A 24,423-nucleotide genomic window follows, 5' to 3' on the forward strand; every position below is an offset into this window, starting at 1 on the left:
AGCCGCGATCTAGTCGATGGATAGAAACACGGAGCTGGGGACGGCCTCATCCACAGAAATGTAATCAAAGTATGTGATCTTTTTAACACCAACAGCTGTAGGCATGAAAGAACTAAGCACACACAATCACGACCAGCGCGGCGAGTCCAACTGCGAACCGCGCGCACGACCATGCGAGCTCCAACCAGCTCGAACTACTCCCGTCCTCCGACAAATAACGATGATGATGAGTCTACGCCAACGCGATGGCAGAAGTGAATGCCAATCTCGAAGGCCTTGAAGCAATTACGTCATAGACGCCATGTTTGTGCAATACAAATCTCAAAGGCTATGCTTTTGTCAATAGTAAATGCCAATCTCAAAGGCCTTGCTTTCGCGAGCAGTTACGTCATAGACGCCATGTTTGCAATACGAATCTTGAAGGCCATGCTTTTGTTTGCATCAATTGAAAGATCCTGTTGCTTGCGCCTCTCATGCGGCTAATATTACGGGCAAACCAGGCCAAGCTGCGTGAAAATGCACCATGGCCGCTCTCTTCGGTAGTCACTCGGTCGGCTCCGAGCACACTTCGCGACGTATCATACAGGAACGGTCCGACAGTTACGACGTAACAGCTGGGTTCCCAATACATTGTATCCTATGGGAGCTATGCCGGGACCGGCGGAAAACGACGTCACAGCCGGGAAAACGCAGCAGTGAGGAACGTAACAGCGGGGTTCTACTGTATTAGTAAATTGCGCTTTCACAATACCAAAATTACCACGCTTGCCGTGAGAAGACGCTTAGTAAAGGAGAGAACGTGCAAACAGAAAATGCGGGTGGCGATGCCACCTTGAAGTTCCTGCGCCACTCGCCATGATGTCATAGATTTTGACGGCATCTACAAGGACGTACGTAGTTCCTAATCTGTAAAAATGAAGTACACTGTCCTCTGAGGAGGCCAGAGACTTAACATACCCAGTTTCAAGAAATTTCATTGGGCCAATGTTGCCAAAATACGAAAAATACACTTTGAAATCTGTGACGTCATGCGCAGATATTTCGGCACAAAATTTAAAGTGAGACGTTGACCTTGATTTTGTCCTCTATTATTAAACCTATGATGGTGAAATTAACCACATTATAGTTTTTAGAGTAAAATTTATTAATCTAAACCATTTCATTGTTTCACTTCAGTGTCCCTTTAAAGTGAATGGTTCAACAGTGTGGAGAAAGAATTCCAAGCCAATTCACACTTGTAGATGTGTGTAGATTTGCACGTAAAAAAAGAGGTGCCTGCGTTAAGCCTAGTCTTGCTTAGTGTTCTCGTACATTGCATGATCTCCCCAAGGGTCCCATAATGGCAATCACATTTGGCATCATAGTTCGTGACACGGCTCTCACCAAACTTGGCTTGAAGACGGAGCTTATCGGTCTCTTCATCTGCCTGTTCTTTGGTGAGTTCCAAGTGGCAGCGGTGAGTTCCTTATTGCTCTGTTCCCTGAAATGAGGTTCCAGAACTAGGTTCTGCAGATTTTGCCTTGCCTTTCTGACATTGGTACTCTGCTATGAGTTGTATTTATTTAATATGAATGAAAGAAGGACAATTTAAGGGCCCATTTTTCTTTGTTAGACACACTTGTTGCTTTCTTCACATTTAGATCTTAATTACTAGAAGTGAAATGCCTTATACTTTCCTTGGCTTGATTGTCTGTTAGCTCTCATTTATTTAATATGTTTCTTTCATGGGCTGTGCATATGTTGAAAATTTTTTGATAACTTTAGCCCATTGACTTGAACCAGTTATTGAAATAACAAGGCAACATAACAATAGAATATAGATATGCTTATAGCTGCTCCTATTGATATTTTATTCCATTCTGCAGTTTTCTCTCAGAGCCTTTACATCAGGAACTAAACAAAAGAATTAGAAGTGAAAAAAATAAATAAAAATCGAAACAAGGAAATAAAAAATAAAGGAATGAATAAGAAAGATACCAAATTATGCTTAGCACTCCAAGTTACTTGACTACTGAAGGACTCTTAACTTTATTTCAGTTTGCCAAATGAATAATTTAAAATTAAGAAACATAATTTTAAATTGATGCTTGGATGTAGTGCAAAAATAGTTAATGGGTATTGTAGTAACACAAAGTTGGTTTCATTAGTATAAAACCTGTTATATTTCATTAGAGCAAGCACTCAGTTAATGTGAACTTTTTGAGTATATAATTTTACTTGACTTATGAGAAAAAACACTGCTCTTAATACTCGCAGGCTTCTTCTTTGGCCTTCTGAATGCCTTCTGGGGTGACATACCACCTTATGAAGGCACCAGCTGGAGTCCGTCACGCTGGCCAAACCCTGAGATGAGCTCTAGGTATGATTATAATAATTTTGAGGGGTTTTACGTCCCAAAATCACAATATGATTATGAGGGCTCTCGAAATTTTGACCGTCTGGTGTTCTTTAACGCGCTCCTAAATCTAAGTACATGGGCCTCTAGCATTTCGTCTCCATCGAAATGCGGCTGCCGTGGCAAGGAATTGATCCCGCGACCTTCGGCTCAGCAGTCAAGCACCGTAACCAGTAGAACACCGTAGCGAGTAGCTTAGGTTTGAGAATCTGTATGTTTCGTGACGATGTGTGACCAGCAGATAGCCTAAGCATAACAATATTAAAATGCTTATGACATACGGGCACACCAGATGGGTGGCACTGAGGAGCCATTCGGCACTGTTCATTATGCTGGAGAAACACATAACATAGGCTTCAGCTATGATTGTCTGTAATTAGTATCAAGATTTCAGCATCTAAGATAAAAGAATCATGTATCTTGACCAATATGCACAGCTATTGCACACATGATAATTTTTGCAGTAATCACTGATGTGATCATGGATTAATTAATTTCCTCCAATTTTCTTCTATATTTGTAGCTTTAGGTGGCATGTCGTAACTGCAGAATTTAACTTTGCCTCTACACAAAACAATCATTCACTGCACCTAGGATCATTTTGAGAAAGAACAATGGTCCACACTTAACAGGAAGTTGCACCGTTGCACTTGCACTGCATTTGTTCCACAATACAGAGTCGTCATTTTTTATCAGATTCTATATTTGGTAACGATTAGAGACAATTGCCGATAGAGCACAAGGCATGCAAACAGCACGCAACGTATGATAACCTCGACAAATCAGTTGAAATTCTTAAAAGCTGTTGTAACATTCTAGGCACCCTAGCAGTGAAGCAGAAGGTGTCACCATTTACATATCTACAATTTTTTCCTGTTTATGTAGCTGTTAGTAGAATATTGAACTCGGACATATCAAGCTTGAAGGGGATCCCGCAATAGCTAGATATAAGAGATAAAGATCCCAGAAAGTATGCTTCACTGTATGGCAGTTGATTAAATCTCTGTATGCTTCACCGAATTACGCAGATGTGCTGCACTGAAGCTTATATATGTAAAACCAAATTCGTCATTATGAATAGCAAATGACAAGACCAATTAGTACACAGGCCATTTACGAAGAGAAACGCATCTTCATTTTACCTTCATTGCATGTAATTACTTTCAGTGCTTTGTTTGACAGCATCTGTCAGTGTTGTGTGTAGTGATCCAAAGGAATCCGTTGGAGAAGGCGGAAAGGAAGAGGCTAGAAGAAGAGGTAGAAGAGGTGGAGGAATGTAAATAAAATGGCTGAAAGCAAAGTGCTTTCGTTGGAACTTTATATTTGGCGCAGCCTTTGACAGGATCCGGAAGATGTGGGTGACCTTCTACCTCACACAGCGGGACGGCGAGCCACTGATCGCAGGCTACGAGCTAGACGGCGAGAACTTCGTTACGGCTCCAAAAGAGATGACAACACCTGGCCGAATCGAATCCATCGCCACCATTGCCAAAGAGCCAATCAGCGACGTCATCGCCAGAGGTACTGTGAAGATAAATGTACCTTTTTCGGAGTTCGAAGCCTGGGAAAAGGAAAACACCATTAAGGAGCAACCACCGAGCCATTCTGATGCAATGACAGATACGTCAAGCTGGTCGAACGCTCTTTCGCAGTTCACTTGGCTGCAAAAGCAGCAACTACAGCACCAGCAAGCACTCTTGACGGTTCTGGCATCAGACAGGACTCGTCACATGACAGTAAACCCGGACAGCTTTGACGGCAGTTCCGGTGTAGATTATTGGTTGAACGCATTCGAATGTGCATGTGAGCAGAATCATTGGTACACGGACCGTGACAAAATACAAAATATGCGAGCATGCCTTTCTGGAAATGCCAAACAATGGTTTGACTTGCGTTTTGCCCAACACAAGGAAGATTCATGGCAGTCATGGAAGGACAGCTGTGTCAGTGCCTTCCGAAAGAATGCAGTAGAATTATGGGACAAAGCCATCAAGTATGAACAAAACAGTGACAACCTAGTCGACTATTTCTTCATAAAACAACAGTTGCTGTATAACGCTGATCCGAACCTTCCAGAATCATGTGTCGTGCCACTTATAATACAGGGAATGAAGAAAGGAAGTCGAATGCAAATGGAACTCAAGGCACCTGTAACCTCTGAGGAGCTGCTTCATCGTTTGCAGTACATTAGTTCTAACTCTACAGATGCATTCGGTTTGAAAGATTCACCACCGCAACCAAATGCAGCAGGATCCTCTAGAAAAGGTGTCTTCCCGTACGAGAATTGCGTGACAGATCAGCCGTCACATCAGTTCTATGAGACTGACACTTTACTTGGAGAATCGTTGCATAATTGTGTGCAGGGGCATTTAGTGGAGCGAGAGACCGTTTTTATTGTAAGCCCAAACATTCTTTTCGCTGCGATGGTTGTCAATGGTTCCAGCGTTTCAGCGCTGATCGACACAGGTGCTTCAGTGAGCCTGATTAACGAGGACATAGTACCTAAAGATGACATCTGTCCAGGAAAACCAATCAGGGTGTGTAGCTATGACGGAACTTGCAGGGAGTTCACGAAATGGACCGAGGCAGAAGTTCGCTTCAGAGGCCGGGTAGTACGGGTGAAAAGCCTCGTAATGTCGGGTGTTAATTTTGATTTTCTTCTGTCCCGACCCGACATAAAACTTCTGAAAATAAACATACTGTGGAACGATGTCACAACAACTGACAATGTCGAAAGTTGCTCCCATATTAGAGGAACGCATCCTAAAATTGTAAAGTGCGCCGAAGAAGTCACGTCGAAGTACGTGGAACTCATTTCTGTTGGCACTTATCCCACAGCTACCACAGCAATCGAAGTTCCTTTCGAACTACGTGACAAAAACGTCGTAAGAAAGAAGCCGTATGCATTGATTCATGAGAAGAAGACCTGGTTAAGACAGGAGCTTCAAGGCATGCTAGAAGCGGGCATCATACGACCATCCACGTCTTCGTTTGCGTCACCAATTACGATCGTGCCCAAAGAAGATGGATCGTTCCGGTTATGCACAGATTACCGACTCATCAACCGACAGACAGACTTGTTTCCTTTCCCAATGCCAAGAATTGATGAGATAATTGATGAGACCGGCGGGTGTGAATGGTTCTCCAGGATAGACTTGTGTAAAGGATATTGGCAGGTACCTTTGAGGGAAGACACGAAGAAGTTTACGGCGTTCGTTACACCATTTGATGTGTACGAGTACAACCGGCTCCCGTTTGGGTGGAAGAATTCAGGTGCATTTTTCCAGAAAATGATGAATTCTGTACTGAAAGATTTCATTGGGAAGTTTTGTAATGTGTACGTCGACGACATCTTAGTTTATTCAAGGACCAGAGACGACCATGCGATCCACCTGTCGGCAGTGCTGCAAGCGCTCAGTGATGCACAACTAAAAATTAATGCAAAGAAGACTGAGTTCTTTTGCCGGACCGTAGTATTTCTCGGCAGGCACTTTGATGGCAAGACAAAGAGTACCAAGGAAGAAAGTGTGCAGCGAATCAGGTCTCTTGCGAAGCCCCATGACGTTCATTCCCTTCGTGTGTTTTTAGGTCTTGCAGGACACTTCAGAGCTTTTATAAAAGACTACGCTAAAAAGACGAAGTGTCTCACCACCTTAACACAGAAAGGCGTCCCGTTCATGTGGTCTGATGAATGTGAACGAGCCTATTCGGAACTGGTTACAATCATTTCTTCTGACCCTGTGCTAACGCTGCCGGATTTCACGTTACCCTTCGAGCTCTACACCGATGCTTCACACTACGGAAGTGGAGCTGTTCTTTACCAAAGAGATTACAAAGAGCCGGCGTCCCGACAACTACAAGTAATCGGATATTTTTCGTACACATTTACGAAAGCCCAAATTAATTACTGCACCACAGAGAAAGAAGCTCTGGCAGTTGTCATGGCCTTGAGATATTTCAGGACATACTTGGAAGGCAGATGTTTTAAATTGTTCACCGACAACCAGGCCTTGACTTATCTGCTTCATCTCGCACAGCCAAAGGGGAGAATTGCACGATGGACAAGCGAGATCCAACAGTACACCTTCGAGGTAGCTCATCGCCCTGGACAAAATCACCAGGATGCTGATGCCTTGTCCAGACTGCATATACCACAAGAAATAGAAGCTGAACACGTCAACTTTATAAAGCTGTGGGAAGGTACAGGAAAATTGACATTTAAGAACGGAAAGGTAGACGTGCCGGCGACAGAAGTGCAAGCTATTCTGAGGCTGTACCATAACAGTCCAGAATCTGGAGGACACGATGGATTTTGGAGAACGTACAGAAAGCTCACTGCAAGATTCACTTGGCCGAACATGAAAGCGGATGTCGCTAACTACATTAAGACATGCCACGAATGCCAGCTCTTCAAAGCAAAGTTTAGGCCACGAGGGAATAAAATGGTAATGCCGGTGTACTCGGAGGTACCATTTGAAGTAATTCACCTCGACTTTGCAGAAGTCAAGAAGAAAGGCGAGGGCGTACGAAAAACTCAAGCGTTTTTGGTTGCCGTGGACGAGTGCACACGATATGTTGCTGCTAAGGCCGGCCGGGAAGATGCGAATTCAGTGATATCACTCCTGGAGCGGAATGTGTTCAAGGATGTCAAAGTTATTGTTGCCGACAGTGGACCAGCTTTTCGAAGTCTTAAGCTTCGACGATGGGCAGAAGAAAGAGGCATTAAATTACGTTTCCCAGCACCATACCACCCTGAAGCTAATTCCCTTGCAGAGAGGATGATTAGAGACCTGAAGATGTTTATGTCTTTATACCCAGACTTCAAAGGCGGGTGGAAGTGTGCTCTGGAGGCGGCTGTATCCCATCACAATCGCTCCTATACTGCAGGACTTGGATGCAGTCCCAACTTTGCGGCTTTCGGAAAATCAAGCTGGTTGCCTGCTGATCAAGAGCTTGGGTTGGTTGACAAGATCGTTCTCAAGGAAAAACCTATGGCGGAAGAAAAGAAACAAAGATATCGCCAGACAGTGAAAAGGAACTTCGATAAGCGTCATCGATCAGAGATACCCGATGTGCAGCCTGGAAGCATGATCCTTGTGCGCAAAGGTCTTGACTCGAAGTCTCCGTTTACGGGTCCCTACTTCGTCACGAAGATCGCAAGACAGCAAGGCATACTGAAGACAGTTTATTACCAGGGACCTCGCGGCAAGATCGAAGAGGCGTCACTCGCAAATATACTTCCATACCATCTCCGGAGAGATGAAAACAGGAGCCTGGGAAGATGTAGTGATCCAAAGGAATCGGTTGGAGAAGGCGGAAAAGAAGAGGCTAGAAGAAGAGGTAGAAGAGGTGGAGGAATGTAAATAAAATGGCTGAAAGCAAACTGCTTTCGTTGGAACTTTATACCTTCATTGCATGTAATTACTTTCAGTGCTTTGTTTGACAGCATCTGTCAGAACAGTGCAGTTTCACATGCACAAATGCTAGCAATCACTGAAGTAGTGATCGCGATGCTGTTAGGAGCAGGGTATTTGCAGAGGCACAGTGCAGCGTTTGATGTGTCAAAGGTGGCGGTGAACGTTTTTGATAAATGAATAGCACGGTGATACACTTCTTAATTAATTAATTTTTAAAAGGTTATGAACTGATTTATTTCTGCGGAAAACATACAGAAAATCAAAGCTAAAAGCCATACGGCCTGATGGGGATTCCCTAAGAGATGACATAAGCATACAAAAAAAATTCAAATTCAGCAAACAGTGCTATTCGTTGCACCTTAGCATAAATAGAGTAGTGGAAAAACTATTAACATGCCCAAAAGAAAATATTATCAGCCACAGCGACATCTGAGAGTACAAGCATTTCGCAACACTTTGCGTGACATATGCATACACATAAAGTTGCACAAGGTGTCCAAGTGAGTGCTACAACTGTACAATATAGACCATGTACACCCAATCGATAAATCCAAGTTAAACTGTATTACAACAAACTTACTATTTTATCTCGTAGGGGTCATTGGAGAAGCCTCTGGGTGGGATCCCTAGTGGCCCTGCCTTCAGGGGGTGGCGTTGCCATGGCAATTCTGGGTGGAAACTCTGCATGCCTGGTGGGCGTAGCCATCTCTGCCTCTCTCCTGCCGCCAATCATCAACAGCGTCAGTATTTGTTCTGGCTAATAATGACGATGGAAAATTATACTCGCTGAACACATTTTTTTTTGTCAACTTTGGTGCCATGAATGGAGTCTCAGGTTTGAATTTTTCGTAAATGACAGCTTTACGTAAGCCATCATGAACATTACATTCAAGTTTCCCATGCAAGAAATCTAAATTCGTCTCTTTTTTTTTTGGGTAGGACTGTTTCCTTATTAACGGCTCTTGTGTATTGCTTTAGGGAATCCTGTGGTCACTGTCTTTGGTGAAGGTGTTCAAGTCACTGACACAAGATCCAATCGAGGTAAGCTTCATCATTCAATTGCAGTGCCTTCAAATTGAACATACCTCCACCTTCACTTGATCTTATCTAAAGCAGGCACCCACCCAAAGCATCTATTACCTGCTATAAGAGCGCAGTGCATTCACCGACCATTGTGCCAAACACTGTGGCTTGATGGCTGACCTCCGATTTGACTCTGAACGAAACAGTGGGGCACCGTTAACCTTTGCATTCGCTCGTGAAACACATCATCTACCTCCATAATGTGAACTTTGCATTGCTTCACACATGTGTATCATTATAACAGCGGTCAAACGGCAATGTCACGGTGTTGACATTTTGTGACACTATGTGCAGCCAAAGCACACAGAACTATGATCACAGAGTTTTGTTCTGTGCCCTTTCACCTACTGGCATAGACATACCAGCAGTCACTGAAGAGTGTTGCAATGCATAACATTTTTGTGCATTACGATTGAACACAGCGGAGCAGGGTGTTGCCAGCAGTACCATTGTTTCTTCCTTCATGTCATGTGTGTCATATCTATATAACGCCAAAGCTTTGTTGGTTTGAACAGCTGTTCTTCACTATATTGGGTGGCCCTGTTTGTTTCAGGTCAACGTCACGGGAACTACCCTGACGGTGCCCCCTGCCTTCATAGCCCCAGTGGGCTACAGCCCTTACTACTTTGACAGGTACAGCATGCACAAGGAGTGCGCGCTGCTCGGAGTCATCTCCTTCTGCCTCACAATGGTCAACATTCTCTGCATCATCCTCGCAGGCACCCTTGTCCTCAAGGTAAACACTCTGCCTTAATAAGCAGACTGGCCGAGGTCGTGTTGATGAATATACGAGGGGTGTTCGTAAAGTTCGTATTAATAGCGTGAAGACAGAGACAAAGAAACGAAATTTGAGTGAAGTTTATTCTTTTATATCTTTCTCTACATAGTCTCCTCCCAAAGTCAGGCCCTTCTGCCAGCGATGCATCAGCTTCTGCAGACCATTGCAGTAGAACTCTTCACTTTGAGAGTTCAGGAAGACTTCGACTTGAGCAGTGGCTTCTTCGTCGTCCCGAAAATGCTTACCGCGCAGTGTGCTCTTCATGCGGGGGAAAAGGAAGAAGTCATGTGGTGCGAGGTCAGGTAAATATGGCGGGTGGGGCAAAATTTTGTAGCATAAGAGTAGGCTGCATGTGTCACCATCACCTGTACTGAGTGATCAGGACTTTCCCATTGGGTGCTGCCATTTTTGTTTTGTTGCCCTAGTGGTGTTGCACGGTGTTATATAGAACAGAAGTTTTATATTACAAAACTAGACAGCACACTCGTTTTTATGCCTATCATGCACGCCTTTTATAAATCTATCGCACTGATAATACGAACCTTATGAACACCCCTCGTATATATAAACATTAACTCCATCTTCAAAGATTCTCGGTTATTAATGAGGTGCACGAATCAGTTTATCACTACTCATTGCTGAGCTAGTATTTGGTTCATATTTACTGGGTGTAATAAAAAGTGTGAAATAATATGAAATAAGAACAGAACAGGAAAGGCTATTTTGGCAATTTCATCTCTGCAGTCTGATGCTCCTTCCTGTTGTGTTCTTAATTCTGTTGTTTCACATCATATTAAACCATGAGAAAAGTTACTGAGGCACTTTGTATATGGCATGTCAGACACATGTCTCAGTGCTTTATCTGTATTGCTGCACAAAAGTCAATTAAAAACAACCATCTTGGTACTAGCAAGCTCTTTTAATCTGCATTCTCTCTTACGATGCGACAGTGTCATGGTTGTGATTTTGGCTTGTTTGCACATTTTGTAATTATGGAATGGTAGCTTCGTATAAAAGATAAAAGGTATGTTAAATCCACTTTCAGTTACAAATGTGCACTTTTGCATCCACTTCTGTCTTCTGTCCCGAGTCTTTTGTGCCATCCACAACTACTAATACACTATCTTACATAGCTGTAACAGTATTGCCTCATCTGCTTTGTTGCGCGATAATGATTGTAGTGTGCATAGCTTTCACATCTAACACTACATTGTCTAGTTTCCTGAGCACTGTAAAACATCACTATTGGCACAGATAGTATGACGATGAGTTCATAAATGTTGACATGCCATGAGATAACGCATGTTGAAATCTCACAATTATATGCATGTGTCCTGAAGCAAGCAACTAAAAGAAGTTAATTAGTAGAATTTTATCAATCAGCTTGCAGGACATTATGATTTGCCATGCAAGTAATGTGTGCATCCTTGGGTAATCATTGCGCAGTACGCTTCATGCAGTTATTTCTAAATATTCAAACCTAAAATGAACACATGCTGTTTGGTGTGTACAGCTAGTTCTACTATTGCAGTAATGCCGAACTTTGTCATGCTGTTTGTTCACAACAGATCAAGGAGATTGCCCCTGCTAAAAGCTTGCAGGGCACAAGACGGTTCTGGAAGCATGATATTAAGGTAAGCGAAGTGTACCATGCTGAACAGCTTATTTGTTCATCTCAACATGATGAACTCATTAGAACGTGCTGCTAATCGTCTACAGTCAAGGTCTTAACGTGATTCATACACATTGTCTTGTGTACAGCTGTAACCCAAAGTCTGTATTCACTGCAGCTTTTACAACTTTCATGTTGTCAATCACCACAATTCACTAGTGTTAGCATTGTAAAGGTCTTGGAGGTGATGACATAGTAACTGAAAAATTGCACTGAATGTACTTCAATTAGAGCTGTGCGAATAGCAAAATTTTGGGTGCGAAGCGAATTCGAATAATAAAGATTGAGTGCGAATCGAATCGAATAATTTCGAATAATTTTCGAATATTTCTCAAACATTTTTCGAATAATTCGAAGTGAAATTACAGAAAAAGTTGCAGAGAATCCCTAAGTATGTTCTTGTGAGATAGCAACATGAAAGTGTTTCTTTTCGCTAGGTTGATGAAGCGCTGGTGGGGTCATATTTCATAGTTGTCTTTCTTATCAAGAATGAGGCAATGTAGAGGCCGAATTGTATTTATGTACATGATTTGGTGCGACCAAAGTGTTGCCGACAACATTTTACACGTGATAGGCAAAGATGCCATTTCCTCAGCCTCTCCTCCTCTTTCATCTGCTGTGGAAGGCCAACTGATGTGGCAGACAAGGGTGTGCTCCTTTCAAGTCCGGAGTTCCAAATCTGCCTCGTAGACGTCGATATATAGGAACATCTGAAATTTTGGATGCTAAAAAGCTTCAGCGTCCGATTTTTCAGACTTCCTGCCCAAATTTCAGGTCCGAAACAGCATTAATTGAGCCCCCAACTCTGCCACATCTTTCATCTCTATATTGGAACCAGCGTTTTCTTGAGTTAATACATTTGCGACCGTAGCGGAGCTTGAAAGGCAGCTTTGCCGCAATACGGGGGTGTGATGAGGTGAAGCATATTGAAAATCTAGGGACCACTTCCAAACGGACGTTGACTGTCTCTTGGCTAAGTTCGACCGTAACGGAGCTTGAAAGGCAGCTTTGCCGCAATACGAGAGTGTAATGAGGTGAAGCATAGTGAAAATTTGAAGGGGTCACTTTCAACCGGACGTTGACTGCATTTGTCTTTGGGAAGTTCGAATAGTTCGAATAGTAAAATTTCAGTGCGAATCGAATCGAATAGCAAACACTATTCGAAAAATATTCGAAATTTCGAATATTCACACACCCCTAACTTCAATGTATCTTTGGAAGAATACAATCACTATGACAGTAATTCAGTTCTGGCAGTTAAAATTTCGTTGGGGTACAAAAAATTAGCTATAAGTTTTATTTGTTGGTCTATTTAATACTACTTCTATGAGGACAACAGAAGCTTTTGGTGCATTTAGTTCTCATATTTTTTTACAGGTTGCTAGAGACTACAACAAGACCTTGGGTGGTGCGGCAGCGAGCAACATGGGCAAGAAACTGCTTGAAGAGTGGAAGGTGCGTTCTGACAGTATTTTCATTACTTTATTTTTCGTCTGTATAGAATTAGTGAACATGCCACAGTGGCTTAGTAACTATGGTGTTGTGATGCTTAGCACGAGATCATGGCCACGAAAATGTGACAGCGTTTCTTTGGCTTCCTCTATGCACTTTGTTCTGGCTTGGTTTATGCATTTATCTCTGGTCTTGATAGGATGGCTCTTTAACAGTCTTAGAACGAAAACCTTCCAACCCTTAACAAAAAGGAAACATTGAAGCATTTAAACCCATTGAAAGAAAGAGTCAAACTTCAGTTGCGAGAGGTCAGTGCCTTACAACAATTTGAACCCATTCCCACGGCATGATGAGTGAGTATCATACCACGGCACTGTGTGGACAGCGTGAAGAGGCCCATGCTACGGGGCCTAGGAAATAGGTCGTCCAATGCGTATTGCTTACGTCCATTGCGTATTGCTTGCTGTGTGTCTTAGGTGGTTCGATACACTCGCATGTGCATGATGTCAGTCCTGTGAGTCCTGTGGAGCTATAAACAATGGCCAAAAAACCAAGCATCAGAGCCAAGAAGAGAACACTGCTCATAGAGGTGCTTGAAGAGAGGAAGTGATGGCATGCTGCTGCGAAATGCCGTAGCTATGTTGCCAAAACTGAATGCGCTAACTGAGGCATTCATCATGAGATGGTTTCTGCTGAAGTTCTTTTCTTTCATTTTTCCTTTCTTCTTTTTTTGTTTGTGAAGTAACTTTCAAATATTTATGGAACATGGGTGTCATGAGAATATCGACTTTCTGGTTGTGAAACAGTGTAGTTGGTGGGAAATAACGAGCGCCGACCAATCTTTGAAACAAATGGTTGGCGCTCGTTATTTCCCTACCAGGTGGGTTCCCGTCGAACCCTGGATTTCAGTGTAGTTAGTTGCGAAACCAAAAACTCAAAAAGTTACTGTAGTGCGTGCATGCACAAGCATAGCTCTTGCAAGAATACAGTTGAACCGTGATATACTGAATTCTAGAGGATGGCAAGATTACAAGCTCTATTGTCAATTTGATATTTAGGCCTCCGGTAGTAAGCTTAACTGCATAGTAGCTGTCCACTTTTAATATGCCTCACTGCATTGCGCAGCTGTGTTGCAGTCAAGCTTGCTAAAGCAAATTTATCATTGTGACATGTAAATAAAACTCCTTCTGCACGAGCCATCTGTATATTGCGACACGTGCCTAGCTCATTTTTTCTCCGAGGATGTGATACAGTTCTGAGCTGGTGGAGCGATACATACATACGACTGACAAGCTACCTAGCTTGTTTCTTCACGTTTGTCTTTCATTTGCACCTGGCAGCACATCTTTCAAGTAAGTTTGCTCTGTGCACTTTGCAGAAACTGGATCCAAAGAATGGAGACCCCACCGCAGCAAGCAGAAATCTACAAGACCTGCAGAGCATGATAGAGGTTTGTTCCCCAACTATTTTTTTTCACTTTATGCACTACTTCTAGCTTCCCAAAAAAAAAAACTAGCTGAGCTTGTTGTCAAAGTTGTATGAAATTAATATCTCTGTGCAAAAGCCTTGCAGGCTTGTAGAGTGGGGCCGTGGCACCCTGTAGGATAGATGGATAGAATGTCTAATAACAAATTGCCTACACCAATGTTAATGCATACCTTGATATTTTAGAAGAGCCTTTTGCATTATTTTATGGTTTAAAAGAAAGACGCATAATCGTTCTTGATGTGCCTGCTCAGTGTTAATTAAGGGCTACAATGTGAGTGACTGAATAGAATGCAGATGGTCTCACACTCCTAACATCTAGTGCTCTATGAGGTCATTGCCGAGGCCTTGCAGAAGATTACAGAAAAATTTGGTTGCTTTGAGTACAAGTGTTACTAAGTCATGCCTGTTTTTTTACGGCAACAGGAGGCAGAGGACGATGACGTGTACCAGACAGTTGTGCAGCAAATGGCCAATCATCCTCCGCCTATGGTAAGGCAGGACTTTGGGATGTTTTTAGCCATAGCCTGTCAGTAGGCATGTTAGTTTTACAATGAACAGCACTTTGTGGTAAAGTGGTAATCGTTTTACAGCGAAAGCTGTTATGAGATCATTTCAACGGCCGTTTTTGGTGGCGTAGTTGTCCGCCGCCGCCGCCGCCGCCGGTGTCCGTAACCACTATCGCTCGAAATAGAAAAAAAACGAAATAAGAAAAAATTTCCAGGATGGAACGGGGTTCGAACCTGGGCCCTCTGCGTGGGAGCCCACTGTTGTACCTCAGAGCCATGCCGATGCTTGGAACTGCCTTGCAAAACGACGCTATACAGGCTTCATGTCCAGAAGGAACCACATTAAAATATGTAATGTAGTGTGGTAGAAGCGTGAAATAACAACCACGCACCACACAACGCGAATTCTGTAACCAGGCGTCACACAATGCGAATTGCGCAACGATTGGGCTGTTGGATGCTTCCAACCCACTACAAGGGGCTCTGCAATAATTCTTCATCGTCATCAGGCACAACACCAAAAAAGTGCGCATAATGCCTTACATGTTTTTAGCGGGTACCACGGCTCTCCGTTGAATGACGAAAAATGGCATAGTAGCTGCTTCCCTTCTTCACAGAAATTATGATTTATAGCGTAGAGGGTTCCTCGCAGGTGCACTTGCATTGGTTGCCAAGGAAGCCCATGAGCCCATCATCCATTTCCTCAGGGTCTCAATAAAGTTCTTGCCCCCTCTCTCTGTCTCTCTTTCTCACGTCAATGCATGTTATATTGCATGGTGGGAGAGTTAAATAGTGACCGGGCGTCACACAATGCGAATTACGTAACTAGTGAGCCGTCTAAAGCTTCCAGCCCATTACAAAGGGCTGAGCCACAATTCTTCATCGTCATCAGTCGTCACGTAAACATTTCCATTTCACAGAAAATATGATGACTTATAGCGTAGTGGGTTCCTCGCAAGTGCACTTGCATTGATTGCCAAGGAAGCCCATAAGCCCATCATTCATTTCCTCAGGGTCTCAATAAAGTTCTCCCCCCCCCCCCCCTCTCTCTGTCTCTCTTTCTCACGTCAATGTATGTTATATTGCATGGTGGGAGAGTTAAATAACGACCGGGCGTCGCACAATACGAATTACGTAACTGGTGAGCCGTTTAAAGCTTCCAACCCATTACAAAGAAATGAGCCACAATTCTTCATCGTCATCAGTCGTCACGTAAACAAAGTGCACATAATGCCTTACATATGTGTAGCTGGAACCTCGCTTCTGCGTACAATGACGAATAATGGCGTTGTACGTGCTTCCCAATTTCGCAAATATTGTGATTTATGGCGTAGTGGGTACCTTGCTAGTGTACTTATATTAGTAGCCCCAAGAGAGTTTACAACGGGCTCTAGAAATGCCGCTTTTCCAGCTTTCGCTGTGACTGTGCTGCGCTTTCTGCGCAGGCCTGGCATTTTTTTTTGCATTCCACTGATGCTTTGAAACAATTCAGTGCCCTTTATACATTGCTCTGATGAAGACCTTGGCAATGTGTGGGACTTGCACCTTCTTTATTGAAAGTGAAGATGTGTGCAGCCATCACTGCTTGCTGTGCAAATGTGTGTGAACAACTCTTAGTCCAGCCTTGACGTGAAAGAAGTTATGCAGCTCCAGCTATTTGTTGTGTTTGATTTTTAGCTGGTAAAGCTTGGGCAGATGTATCAATAGACAGCATGACAACATCAAGACTTCTGTAGGAGAGAGTACAGTACTACATTCATGTTCCAACCAAAGCACCTTATCTCATAAAATATACAGTCTTTGTGAAAAGTTCTGAGGTCACTCTCTGAGTGACAATACCTGCCACTGGGATCCACTGCAGTGCCTATTTAGCATATACAGCCCAACAAAGCTCAGGGGCATGGAGAAGGCCTCCCCTTTTAGTTCAGAAGCTTTGAAACTAGTCCTGTACTAACGTGTGCCTGACAGTTGCTTGCAATCTGATGATAGGTCTGTACCGACGTGTACCAGACAGTTGTTCGAAGTCTGATGATCGGTTTTTACCAACACGTACCAGACAGTTGTTTGCAGTCTTATGATAGGTCTGTACCAATGTGTACCAGACAGTTGTTTGCAATATGATGACGGGTCTGTACCGATGTGTACCAGACATGATATGCAGTCTGATGAAAGGTCTGGTCATGAGTGCAGTGGCATCAAAATTCTTGGTAAAAGCTATGCAGGGTTTTTCATCAGCATCGCATATACGCAGAATATGGTGCGCTACCTGTCGAGGGCACTGTCCACACCCGAGCAAAAGGAGCACCCCAGTGGAGGACGCATGAGCGTCTGGGAACTGGAGAGCCTGCTCGGTGGGGAGCCTTCATCTTCACAAACAAAGCCCAGGGTCACCTTCAAGCTGAAACGTAGCAAGTCCGAGACCACGGTACGGCAAAGTTGTTTTCTGTCACTGAAAATTTATTTATGTGGTCTTTAACCTTTTGAGTGTGCTGTGGAAGTTTGATGTCACTTTGTTTTCTCAGTGCTGTGTTTGTGTTCCTTTCCTTATGTTTAGATTCTGTTGTGCTGTTAGCCAAAAGAAAATGTCCTGACGAAGGCCTTCTAAATTTAAACAAAAAGTCAAGTTATGTGATTATGTAGATTACACCTCTGAAAGAGTGATTAGCTTGACAGGACGAAACACGTGGTTAGAATCTTATCAAGTTGTTTAACAATAGCTGCAAAAACAGATTTTCATGCAGTCGAGTGTTCAACTTGCAAATTTACGTCTTTTTGTTGTGTGTTGCCCATCACTCTGCTTATTAGTGTTACAGTGCCACTGGAGTACTCCATGTTTTAATTTTTTTATGGTGCTCACTTTATGTGTAGAATGAGGAAAACTTCTCTTTTGCAGTCAAGCAAACTAACTTGATATCTTTCTGTGATTACTGAATTCATCTAGTAAATTGAAGTGTGGGCATGAAGATTATGACTTAAATGCGGAGGCTTGCAGCAGTAGTATATTGTTTCAGAGATGAAACAGATGAACTGAAAAATCTGACACAGTTGGGCACACGAGCGCACTATGGGGAGCTTTGAACCTGGCATCCTAACCATGCATGTTTTGCTGCTAGACAACTCAAGATCTGCTATTTGCTTTATATTTCAATGCAATTAGAAACATCAGAATGAAAAAAGGGGAACGGATCAGGGGCTTGTTTCCTTATTAAACATGACATAATGATGCCAACAGATAATGAAGTTAAGTACGCTTGTGCGAATATTCGAGCAGTTCGAATATTCGAACGAATATTACAGTATTCGAATTCGCTTCGAAATGAACGAATAAACATATATAAACCGCATGTAACCCCCCTGTAAAGGTGGTTTCACTGCAGCGCAGGAATGCTGTGCCGTGAAAACACCTATTCGAGGGAATCCGCACTGCTGCAAAGCCCCACTTCAAGGTTAAATGAACAAATTACCCTCACATCGATTTATCATTTCTAAAGTTAGAAGCTCGTTATACCCGCTTATATGCTCAAATTATAAACATATTTCGCAGATTATCACTTGCATTCCACTGAAAGTCGAATCCTACGACTATTCTAAGTTGCTTCCACTTCCCTTTGAACCAAAAAGAGTGGCATTTGTGCATGCTTTGTTTCAATTTAAAAAAATATTGTGCAGGTTAGTTGGATCATGACAAATATGCTCATTTTTCTTTATAATATGTGATATATACTATTTGAATTTGATTCGAAATTATTCGACCAAATCCCTATTCGCTTCGAACCTAAAATTTACTATTCGCAACAGCCTAAAATTAAGGAAGGCATAGGGGACATGACCTGAGGTTTTAACTGCAGTGTAGTAATTATGGCATAAATGGAAGTAATCTAAAGTGGACGAAAAAGCAGCTTGCTGTCAGTGAGGACCAAACCCAGGACCTTCGAATTAGGCGTCCAATTCCCTACAAATTGAGCTACAACAGTGGTCTTTTCCCCGTCCATTTTATTGGATATTTCTGTGCATGTAATCCTAGGAATATTAGCCAGCACCTCTCGTAGCAGTGGTTAATTACTGTTATAATTAATGTGATGATGTCATAACTACTGAAGTGCAGTTAAAAGCTGTAAATAATGTCCGCTACACTTTTTTTGGCTTCATTATGCTGTGGAGACATCAGAGCAACGCGTTGGTTCTAACGCCATTTTTCACTTGCGCCTGCAGGAAGCAGATTCCTCACCGAGCCGTGGTAAACAGCCAGGCCGCAAGAGGGCAGGTTTCTTTCCATTTCGTCGTGTGTCTCGCTTCCAAGTGTCAAAGGTGGACGAAGGCACTGAGCGGCCAGTACCCCTGCTGAGCAGAATGAGGAAGCTTTACCACAGTGCCGAATCAGAATCACCTTCGTGATCACCGTCATGCGAGCACATGTGAGCTGCAATCACTAAGTGAGCCTTACGGATGTTGTCTCAGCACATCGAATTGTCAGCTGGGTGTTGTCTGCTGTTCTGGTCACCAAAGTCTTAGAGCCATGTGTTGTGAAGCTATGTCACCCTGCCATTCATCTCTTTAGAATGTTCTTAGAATATTGTTTGCTTTTACATCAGGCTGATCTCGCACAGACAGTGGTGTTTTCACTGGCCTAGCCATGGGGGGGTTTCAACCCCCCGTTCCCCCAAAATCCTTCAATGTTGCATGTGTGCATATACATGAACACATACAAACACACACACGAACGTGCGTGAGAGGTGCTTGAACTGCCTCCCCCCTCGAAAAAAATTTCTGGCTATGCTACTGGTTAGCATGATGCAGAAAGCTGGGATATTTGGTACTTATGCAGTTGTCACAAGATGCGCTCTTGTCTGCGATCCAGCTTGATCGGGATCGAATTTCTCAGGCACAACTGTCTCATTTCCACAAGGTGCAGAGAGCCCCCTATAATGTTAAGAAATTAGGACTGGATTGGGCTTGGTCGAGGTCAAATATGGTCATGTGACACCACCCAGGGCACTTCTACTGTTTCAAGAAGATAAAAACACCGTACAACAGAGAAAAAATACAGTGAAGGATGATGCTGATTTTCGATTAGTTTTACTACGTCAATAACTACACCCTAGAAAGCCACAGATTTAAAAAGATTTTTAAAAATGTAATAATTTTCTGATTTAAGCGTACCTTAAGAGTACACAGTCTTTATTGTACCTTAAAGGAGTAAATTTTTATTGCAGCTCAGATTTGGCTAAGTCCTCAGCAAGCCTATTCACATGCACAAAGCCATGATCATGCTTGATAACCTCTTATTCGTTAACAATGTTTCTGACTGGTAGTAATATCTCGATAGAAGCCGTACTACCAGTGGATATATCAACATCAGTCCTGAACATTTCAGCATTGGTGTAACCACTGGTGCATCATCACCCCAGCATACAGAATAACAGATGCTTTATGCGTACGATGTACAGTTGTTGAAGGTTGCACAGATGTCCGTAACTGTCTCATTGCATTTCTTTCCTTTTTTTATGAGCTTGTGCACAGAAAAAATATGGCCAAGTACTTGCTGCACAACTATTATATTCTGTAAAGCGCACGTGACAGATTCTTGCACCATTGTAGTCAGTTGTGGGGCTTATGTGGAAAGGAAGGCAAGTTCCTCTTGGTGCTTGAACTATTCGTGCCATCGGATGACACTAGCAGTGAAAGCTTTAATATCATCGTAGTGCTACTCGTAATGTTTCCCATCATACCTGTGATGCTGGCTACCACCATCATCTATTTAACATGCAAGGAAGCACAATGTCGGGAGATGCTAGGGCTATGTATACTTTGTTACAACATAAGAAAAAAAATTTCAGCTCCACCCACAGCCATTGCTGTTCCTCCCAGAGATAATTTGCATAAATGCTCTGTCCAATAGTGCTTACTCATTTTCGTGACGTCAAGCACTTCTCGGGCGTTTCAGATAGCTGACTTTGCCATTCAGACCAACGTTTGTGTCACTGGTTTTAGGTCAGAAACTTGAACGTCCTGGCACATTTCGTCAGGGATTGTGACATCACTGCTCGGCCAAACGTAACGTTTTACAGCAGAGCTATTATGGTCGAGATTTGCCGTGTGTTGTAGATAGAAAATAATCATCATGAACGGGCACGCGCTCAATGACTGCCCAAGTGTTCTGTACAAATAATTAACAAGAGAAGCAGAAACGTGCCCAGCAGCTCTGCTGTGGCCCAGCCTTGCGCGACTTTGTGCAAGCTGCGCTAATTTTTTAGGTAGTAACGACGAACCTTTAATTCTTAATCTGCATGTTGCTTATATTAGCTGAGAAAAAGTACTTATGGTTCAAGCGGAAACCAGCTAGCACGACTGTCTGTCACAGGTGAAGAGTGTGAAGGGCAGACGCGCCGTGGTTTTGTAGGCAGAGCTGTAATTTTTTCTTTGTAATCTAGTAAACGAAAGATTAATATCAGGAGACACAAGAGAGTTGAGCATTCATTCAAAGGCAAGGTGCTGCTCCCCCCCCCCCCTCTTTTTTTCTTTTTTTTATTGTGCATTGACCATGTACTTGCCGCATTTATTTACGTGTTGTTCACGCACAGTTTTAACCGGCACGAAGTGTCTGTGAGCACACAAACCTACTGCATTTAGCATCTTCTTTATGAACTGCTTTTTCATCCCTATGCACTTGCCGTTTTTAATTACTAGGTAAAATTAAAGGGAGTTAGTGGATACTGTTTCAGTGATATATAATACCTGCCATTTCTGTTAAGTTTGTTACTGCCGGCTGTTTCTATCTGTACATATAATATATATCTTTAGCTAGCTTGTCACAAGTTCATGAAAATGACTTGATGCTGCGAAAATTGTTACATGCTTGATAAACTTCTCTTTTTTAAAAAGTTGCAATATTGGATTACAGTGAAGCAGTGTTCTTAAGTGCTCTAGTTCACCACGGCATTTGCATAAGGATTGCAGAACTACAGTTGTACCGCTGGGAGAATTGTGCATGTATATTGAGAGGCATTCACACTGTTTTACGCATCACGTCATGTCTTGTTTCATAGATACCCAGCTTTGTTTGGCAGTCATTTTACATGTATGATTGTATAACTTTTATTTGCAGACTGTACTACTGTTTTTGTTAATTCCTGATTTTGGTTCCTCTAGGACATTCTGTCTTTATTCTTGACTTTTACGGAAATGCCCAGATCTGTTTTGTATTCTGTATGCACGACTGTACAGTTATATTTCGCGGATTGCTGGTTGCTTTTTTTTCTGTTGGTATCTGTTAAAATTTTATCTTAGTAGCACGGCTGTCCTTGTTATTCGGAATTTCTTTTAGCACATTGAGGTAAGGTGTTGCCATTTCGAAACATAGCATATTGAATAGGTATTATTACTATATTTGTTATTGTTGCTTTTTCTTGTTCACGTTGTTGGAAAGATGTTTAAAATTGCCTTGTGGCATGATCTTACTGTTATAAGTGGTTAAAAGATAGCAAACTAGAGTGTTGTTTTTGTGAGTTGGCAAGCCATGTGCTCAGTGATGTTCATATTTACTGGCCCTGACGATGCAATCAGAAAGCCAGGCTCATGGGGAGAGCTGCATACGTTAGGAAGTGTTAGTTTTAGTGTCCCAGCTTTACACAATGACGCTAACCCGCTTAGCGTCCGGAACCCTTCTTGTGTTCTGTTGTAAACTGATTTTGGTTCTTTTTACTCCAGGCAGTTAACGTAAGCTAACTTTTTATGTTATGCTGAGATGTTAAATCTAAAACTTCCTATTACTGTGAATACATTACTGTATTTTCTTGTCTGTGGTCTGTGGGTTATAATTCATGCACTGGGCAAACTATAGGTACACACTATGCAAGATGTCAGTTTTCACTCTCACATTGTACACGTGGGCAATGGTATTGCTTGCTGTCTCAATTGCACTGATGTGAGGCATTATTTAAACCTCTGTAAGCTTTTGTGAACCGATTTGTGCCTGAGCTCAACACAGCAGCAACATCGACATGTAATGGGGCCTTTCATTCCCACAGACGAAAGCCTCCATTGTTAGACTTGCACAGTGGATTAAGACAACATTGTTCTTAGAGTGTCCAGAGAAAACGCTACAGATTTTCTTGCATATGACCTATACAGTCGCCGACCGTTTATTCGGACGCCGAAAATTCGGACATGCTCGTTTATTCGGACACCTTCGCGGCACCGCCACTCGTCCCATTGAAGTAATGTAAACTCACGACCGAAAATTCGGACGCCCCACAGTCCGCCGTTCGATTTTTCGGACTCCGGCTGGCTGATCGAGTGCGACGTTGACCGCCATGACAAGCTGTCAGCAATGATGATGATGATGATGATGATGTTGGTGGTCTCGCCCTTTTTAACGGGTCGCCGTAGTTTAGTATCCAAAACCGGCGTGACCAAAAAAAAACAAAAAAAAACAAAAAAAGAAACACCCACACAAAAAGGGTGCCACTAACAAGCTGCCACTAAACACGTAGCGCTCCGCGCCGCCACCAGTACTCAAGGCGCCTCTTCGTCACCTCCACCACCTTCCGCAGCTCTCCGCCCTCTACACCGAAGCCAAGCGCGATGGGCAGCGCCGCTGTGGCGGCCGGCGGACGGATCTCGCAGCACTCGAGGACGACATGGCACGGCCGGGCTAGACCGCACGCGCGCGCTCGCGTGCGGTCTAGCCCGGCCGTGGACATGGCCGAGCGTTTCGTCCGATCCCCCACAGAGGGCGCATGTTTTCGCGAGACCCTCTGTGAAACGCGCTCTCCAGAGTCGTGTCCGCAGCACACCCGCCCTCGCCTCTGCCAGCAAAGCACTTCCCCTCGAGTTATCGTATATCCTTTCTGTGCTTATTTCATGTTTCTCGCCGCGATATATCTCGAGGGATGACTTTGTCGCGGCCGAGTCCCGCCATGCGGTCGTTTCTACCTCGCGGTCGTTTCTACCTCGCGGACTTTGATCCGCACTCCCTCTCCGGGTTTAGTCTTCCCCTCCTCGTTTGCTCTCTCCAAACACACTGCCGGCAACCCAAAACGTCGGCGTAGAGCCGCTGTGCGTCTGGTCCATCTCGTAGACCTACCGGCGAAGATGGTGTGGACGAGCATCCTGCGGGCCACATTCTGTTCAGGGAGCCTCACCAGCCGGTTCTCGTACCCTGCCTTGGCCACCGCCTCCCTCGCCGTGAAGGAAGACCAGCCCATCTCCCCTTGTATGGCCTCCACTGGTGTGTGCTTGTGCACGCCCAGTGCTAGCCTTCCTATTTCTCTCTGGCGCCTCTCCAAAAACTCCCGAACGCCAGTGGAGAGGCAGAGCACAGCATTCGCGTACGTGAGGCCCGGCACTGCCACCATCTTCCATAGCGCTCGCATGACCTCATACCGGTTGTACGACCACAGCGCTCTCCGGCACAGAATCCCCTTGTATCGGGCCGCTCTCGCCCTCAGCTCCTTCTCATGTGCCGAGAGGTAGTCTGCACCTGCTGTCAGCCGAACACCCAGGTATTTAGTCGCGGCGCTCCTATGGATGTCGTTGTCCTGTAGCCTCCACGTTGTGTCCTGGGGCACCTCAGACCTTCCCCACGTCATCACGACGCACTTTGTAGGGCTGAAACGCAGGCGGAGCCGACT

General features: G+C 43.7%; 2 protein-coding genes across 2 annotated transcripts in view; one reads left to right on the plus strand and one right to left on the minus strand.

Annotated features, from left to right (window-relative positions):
- LOC119406950 (uncharacterized) overlaps positions 1-23,429 on the plus strand; it is a 30,992-nt gene extending 7,563 nt beyond the window's left edge. Inside the window, exons 10-20 of the mRNA XM_037673751.2 lie at positions 1,331-1,436; positions 2,257-2,359; positions 8,408-8,552; positions 8,791-8,853; positions 9,449-9,631; positions 11,242-11,307; positions 12,723-12,800; positions 14,176-14,247; positions 14,709-14,774; positions 17,043-17,216; positions 19,004-23,429. Of these exons, the coding sequence (XP_037529679.1) occupies positions 1,331-1,436; positions 2,257-2,359; positions 8,408-8,552; positions 8,791-8,853; positions 9,449-9,631; positions 11,242-11,307; positions 12,723-12,800; positions 14,176-14,247; positions 14,709-14,774; positions 17,043-17,216; positions 19,004-19,186 (1,239 nt within the window). The 3' untranslated portion in view covers positions 19,187-23,429. The remainder of the gene's footprint in view (positions 1-1,330; positions 1,437-2,256; positions 2,360-8,407; positions 8,553-8,790; positions 8,854-9,448; positions 9,632-11,241; positions 11,308-12,722; positions 12,801-14,175; positions 14,248-14,708; positions 14,775-17,042; positions 17,217-19,003) is intronic.
- The window catches only part of LOC119406953 (uncharacterized), a 487,035-nt gene that overhangs the window by 316,477 nt on the left and 146,135 nt on the right, over positions 1-24,423 (minus strand). The gene's annotated exons all lie outside the window — the stretch shown is intronic.

This window comes from Rhipicephalus sanguineus, chromosome 10, assembly GCF_013339695.2.
Source record: "Rhipicephalus sanguineus isolate Rsan-2018 chromosome 10, BIME_Rsan_1.4, whole genome shotgun sequence".
In the NCBI taxonomy this organism is placed as follows: Eukaryota; Metazoa; Arthropoda; class Arachnida; order Ixodida; family Ixodidae; genus Rhipicephalus; species Rhipicephalus sanguineus.